Source organism: Phytophthora parasitica (assembly GCF_000247585.1).
Source record: "Phytophthora parasitica INRA-310 unplaced genomic scaffold supercont2.51, whole genome shotgun sequence".
NCBI classification, from domain to species: Eukaryota; Oomycota; class Peronosporomycetes; order Peronosporales; family Peronosporaceae; genus Phytophthora; species Phytophthora nicotianae.
Window position 1 is genome coordinate 190,592 of NW_008649037.1, and position 5,890 is coordinate 196,481.

The 5,890-nt window shown below is 47.5% G+C and overlaps 1 protein-coding gene across 1 annotated transcript; it reads left to right on the forward strand.

The window, feature by feature from the left end:
- Positions 1-673: 673 nt before the first annotated feature.
- Positions 674-1,623, forward strand: PPTG_23785 (hypothetical protein; the record flags this gene model as incomplete). Its single annotated transcript, XM_008913001.1, has 2 exons — positions 674-685; positions 751-1,623. The coding sequence occupies 2 exons, from the start codon at positions 674-676 to the stop codon at positions 1,621-1,623; spliced, it is 885 nt and encodes a 294-aa protein (XP_008911249.1).
- Between the last annotated feature and the right edge of the window lie 4,267 nt (positions 1,624-5,890).

The following is a 5,890-nucleotide window of genomic DNA, read 5'->3' on the forward strand; positions in this document are numbered from 1 at the left end:
TTGAAATGGCGCTGGTGAAACTGTTTTTTGTGCGCGCCCTACCATTCGTGCTCGTTGAGGCGCAAGTATTTCGCGAATTTATTGCTTTGGTGGCTCCGTTGATGACGATATACGCTAAACGAGGTGTTGCTAAAGCGAGTGACTAATGAGATTCGTTCGAGTGTCGTTAAGCTTATTAATCAGCAGACCTACGTGTCACTCGTCACTGATGGCTGGAGCGACACCAACAGCTCCAGCATCATCAACTTCATGGTTGTGGCACCCGGAATGCCGTCGGTATTCTGGTCGTCGTAGTCGACGCGGTTAGACAAGCACACGGCAGCTTATCTAGCCGGAGAAATCGAGAAGGTTATCTCCGAGATCGAAAGAGAGAAACAGCACAAGTGATTGCTGTAATCACTGATAATGCAAAGAATATGAGGAGCGCATCGGGCCGTATCGAAGTTCGAAGACCAAATGTAGTCAGCGGTGAATGCTCCGCACATGTCCTCAACCTCCTGATGCACGGCGTGCACCGGTTACCTGCAGTTCGATCAATCCAGACAAGAACTGTTGCCATCGCGCGTTTTGTGAAAGACCACCTAGCACTGCTAGCGGAGTTTAAACGGCTGCAACAGGGTATGCGGGGCATTGGTTTTAGGGCTAGAAATTTTGTGCTGCCGGTGCCAAGGAGATGGTATTCAGTGTATGCCTGTATGCAAACTGTTCTGAACAGTCAGGACATTCTTGAGAAGCTATTTTTGAGTGCAGATTACGAGCCCTGATCGCTATCGTGGAACAGCGACGAGTCGAAAAAAACTTCGCTATATTACTGAGCTGGTACGCAACGATGGGCTTTGGTGCAACTTGAGAACGATTGTGCAACTCTTAGAACCTAATAAAACAGCTTTACGAGCGTTAGAAGCTGATAATGTCTTCGTATCGGCGGTCTATCGGTGGTTCAGATGGCTTTGGTATCACCCTGCGTATGGAATCACCTCACCTGACGAGGAAGCCCGGCATTGCGAGCTGGTGGAGTCACACGACAGCGCTGAAGAGCAAGAACCTGGTGGACAAGCTCAAGGAGGAATTGAACTTCTTGGCAGCACAGCGGAGCAAGTAACCTCCGCCACAACCATTGATGAACCTCCAGCAGCTGACGAAACCCCGATCTCCGTAGGTGAACATGAAAAAATGACAGCATTTCAACTTGACGAGCTGCAAGCCTGTTTCCGCAAACAGAATAAGCTGCACGGGTTCTGCGTTCACACAAACGCGATGGGCATCGCGTTCATGCTTGATCCATCTATGGTTCTTGATGCCTTTGTTGGCGCTGACGATGGTACAGTAGACGACCAACTCTGTAAAATGGCGAAGCGTTGCGGTATCCTCACTCCAACCACTGGTATACCCAAGTTGACAGCAGAAATGCTTGCATTTAAAAGTGAAAAGCGGCGTGGAGGCGAAGAGCAGAGTAATAAGTATTCGGAATCAAGTCCTCATGAATACTGGAGTGCCAAGAGTAACCAGAAATATCCGCTGCTGAGAAGATTGCCAAAATTGTATTCGCAATCCCCACTTCATCAGCCGCGAGCGAGGGAGCGTGGAGCATCTTCGACCACATTCCTTCAAGCGAAGGAATAGACTGTCCGTTGCTAAGGTTGAGATGTTGGCATACATCTACATAAACCACGGTACAATTCAGTGTGATACAGTCGACCTTGCGCGTCATCAGTCACATCCAGAAAGCATTGAAATTGATACTGAATCAACTTGAATTAACGCACGTCTTCTTCTATAACTAGTTGTGCAGCGCTTCCCAACGTGTATAGATCCTGTAATTGCCTTCTTCACCAAACTACAGCAACCGCCCCGCCTTCACGTCTGTGCCAAGGTGATCACCGAGTCGATAGTTAGGCACACATAGAGAAGCACGCCGGACACGTGAAAACTATGAAAACAGTAACCGCAGGCGGCAAATGAAGCATGGGCCGGAGAAGCTGATGCACGCTGCATGGGCTATCAGCAATTGCAACCGGAGAGATACTTCCTCAACATCCAGACCAGACATTACGTTAACCTTTGATACTGCACGCATAGTTCTAGCGTATCCACAGCTTTGACAGCAACCGAAAAGGCCCCCACTTCCACCGAAGTTAACACTACAGCAACCACTGCGAAGTTGAATAGCTGCTGCCGTTTGTCACTACCGCCCGTATGTGGTTCGTAGGATAATATAGGTACAGTTACCACGAGCTCAAACACAGCGTCAAAACTACCACCTACTTGCATATCATCCATAGTACCACCAACACCGAAAGGCTGTTAACGTACGGTTAAATTTCGTAACAGCACGTTTGCGCTGCCAGCATTGTCAATTCCATTATAGCAGAGGGACTGATCTCCGAGGCATTTCGCAGTGGTTCGAATGGTAGAACTTACAACTGCCGATTTGGTGTGTTCGATGACCAATGAAATGCGGCTGGTGCATTCATTTCGTGATTGGTGACGGCACAGTCCAGCTTAATCCAGCAAAACGCGTAGTAATTCACCAGCTTTATCATCTTTCTTTCAAAACTCCACAAAGATATTAAAAGCAATATGAAGACCAGTTCACAATTGCTAGTGTTTTCCAGTTTCAAGCTTTTTTTTTCGCGGCCTCTTAGTGAAGGTTAACCCCGAATAGAGTTGTCGGTGCTTACTACAAGCATTACTTGTTTCATTTTCAGCCATACGTCCACCAAGAGCAGCACGAAAAAGGAGAATTGCACTATAATGACGTCGATATGTCTTTGAAGCACCTGACATGTATATCTAACTACAGGCTCCTCCACGTCACACCGCAGACGATCTAAGCCACCACAATTTCCAACGGTCACACAACGATTACTGGTTGACAACGCACCCAATTTAATTTTTGAGATAAACAGCATTTAAGTCTTAACCCGCCCATAAAGACCCACATCTGCAACTCCACCACAAGCGCTTGCACAAAACTAGGCAACTCCTGCAGTTCAGAGCCCAGAATTATCGTGACAGCTCTCCATCGCCCCCCAAAAGCCACTCAAACGAAAACAGGACAGCCAACACGTTCGAGCAGCTAGCCAGGCACGGTAACGGGGTTTTCCAGCACTTGGCATTATCTTGACGCTGCAACTGCGGTCACAGACTTTGCCGATCCCAAGGTCCTTACAAGCCCAACGTATGTATTATCGAGAGCCGTAGAGCGCGAAACTGTAGTGTAATTATCTTCGACAGTAGGGTTGGATATCAGCTCTAATATTGGTAGCCCAAACGTCTTGCGAGTCACCACGATTGCAGATACGAGGTTCACCCGGTTCACCATCGCTTGTCACTTCACGGGTAGATGCACGTTGCATGACATAGTGAGAAGGTGCAGACGTTTACGCCTCTGTCGACCATGTTACGCCGGTGTTGGCGCCGGCTGTCACCGCATTGTAGCCGCTGGCGCGGTAGCCCAAAACGTCCAAAAGTGCCTAAAAGTCTGTGGTCCCACCCTGGACCCTCCGCTTAGAATATTCTATTCGACAGTTTGGAATACTTTTGGATTTCGGACGAATTTTGCACGTTTTCTCAAAGTGTTTTGCACTATTCTGAACTAGTCCAAAACCATCCCTAGTTGTGCTGTTACTTTCATGTGGACCTATTTGACAAGGGACTACGCGTGTGTGCGTGGAGAGCGCTGTAGAAATGACTGTGTTATCGCAGTTGATGCGCGAGGCGGGGGGAAGCCCAGGCCCCACACCTTGGTAGATAGTAAACAGAGCGAGGCAACTCTACATAATGTTCATCATACGAGAAACTCGATGTGACAAGAGATATTAAAGAAATCATCGGTCACCATCATCATCAACCACGAGAATAATTAGTTGAACAACCACCCGTCATGATCGTTGCGTGTAGGACCCACTATCTTCAGACGCGTCCTGTTGCAAAGCCAAACGTCGCGATTTAGTTTCGCATCACTAATCTACGAATTCCCTTCTTATGTGGTAGTTTACGCGAAAGGATTCCATGTTTATTGACAGAAAAGAAGAAGATTGGGTATATTCAAACAACATACACGTTGTAAACAGATAGTTTTGCAATTCTTTTATTGGATCCACATTTTAAATATGCCCGTGATTGGTTGTGTGAATGGTGAGTGAGGGTGAATGAGTGGATACGTGAGTGGCTGAGCGAAGGCTGACCGCCGTGTGTATGAGCGTATAAATGCGTTTCTGAGTTTATATATGTGCATTGATTGAATTAATGGACAAATACGTTGTTAGGAGTATCTCAACACGATGCCGCTCCTCGTACCGGACAAGTGAAGGTCATTCTGCCGCGCGTCCTTACAAAAGACTGAAAAATCGGGAATGAAACTTCTGATTTAGCAGTGGAGTAAGCGAGAAAGTGAGTTGATGAGTAAGTGCGTGAGTTGGTGAGTGAGTGTTGGTGAGTAAATGCGTGAGTTGGTAAGTGAGTAAGTGAGTGAGTGAGTGAGAGAGACCGGGTTGGTCTATTCAATTTTTATCGAGATTATGGAGGCGAAAGGTCAGTAGAATTGGAGAAGGACATGCGTCAGTATTTCAAAGGGCTTAACTGCAAAATAACAAGCGCTGCACGTGGCTAGGCAAGCCTGAAGATAGGCAAAGACCCTCTATCATTTGAATTGTATTCTTTTTGCGTGAAACCTCGCAAAGCAGCCATGCAAGGACATGATATTCTCACGGACGTATATGATTATTGCGTGAAACCTCATGTACCGATCGGTGAACACGTTTGGGATACGTCACGTTCATATGGAGTGGACTGGATACTCGTTATGTGGGTATTTTTGCCATCAGAAGAATGACCAAAAAGGTAGTCGAACCTTGCAACCCAGGCACATATACGCCAATCCCCTGAAGCCAGCAATACGTCTGATGCTAGCTCTAGTTCTGTTTCTGGCAACTTCACCATTTGACGGTGCAGACCGCTGCTTTTCTGGCGGTAATTAGTATGAGAGGTTCCGCATATGTCCGCAATGGCACTTAGAGAGTGATGAAGCAGCTACCGAACTGCGAAGACATGACATTGATCACGATGATCTCGGAACGCACTCCATGCGGAAGGGCGCCGCTACATTTTGCGCGTCAGGGTCCACGTCTTGTCCATCTTCAACAGCAGTTCATCTTCGAGCTGAATAGTCTGTATGTAGGTGGAGTGCAGAATACATATCTGCGGTACGAAGCCGCCGGTGACATGCACGTTGGCAGGACAGTATCAGGGCTTCCTCCCGACAGCCATGAATTTGCTATTTTGCCCCCGCATTTTGACATTCGTGATAGTGTCGTCGAGAAAGCAATTGCGTGTGTATTTCCAGCGCTATCTGAACATCTAACGTACGTCGGTGATTCTGCTTAGCGTCACTTGTCTACCACGCATCGTATTTACGGGAGCGGATTAACGCAAAGCATCCGCTATTTGAGTCTCTACTATTTCAGCACAACACTCTAATTCACGACCTATCGAGTAAAACTTACTGCGGTCTCAGTAGTGGTGACTGTCGTCTGGGAGTACCAATACACGTTGCGGTTTTGGTGAGGGTTTTGTTGGATGCTTACGTCAGAACAGTCGAGTACATCGACGCAGTACAAAAGGCAACAGTGAGGGAAATAATGGCCGAGCTTGAGCGACGTGCAATTGGTGCTGGTGTGGTGAAGTGACAGTTGGCTTCTGGGGACAAGGGACTGATTGATGGAATGTGACCCGATCCAGTTCGGAGACTCGTGGTCGACGAAGGCGCGTCAGTGATTACGTCATCATCTGTGAAGATTACGTAATTATCGGAGTGGATTGACATGGTGCAATCATTTGGACACGCGATCTACCCTCAAGGATTCGATCTACTGTGGACACATCAACT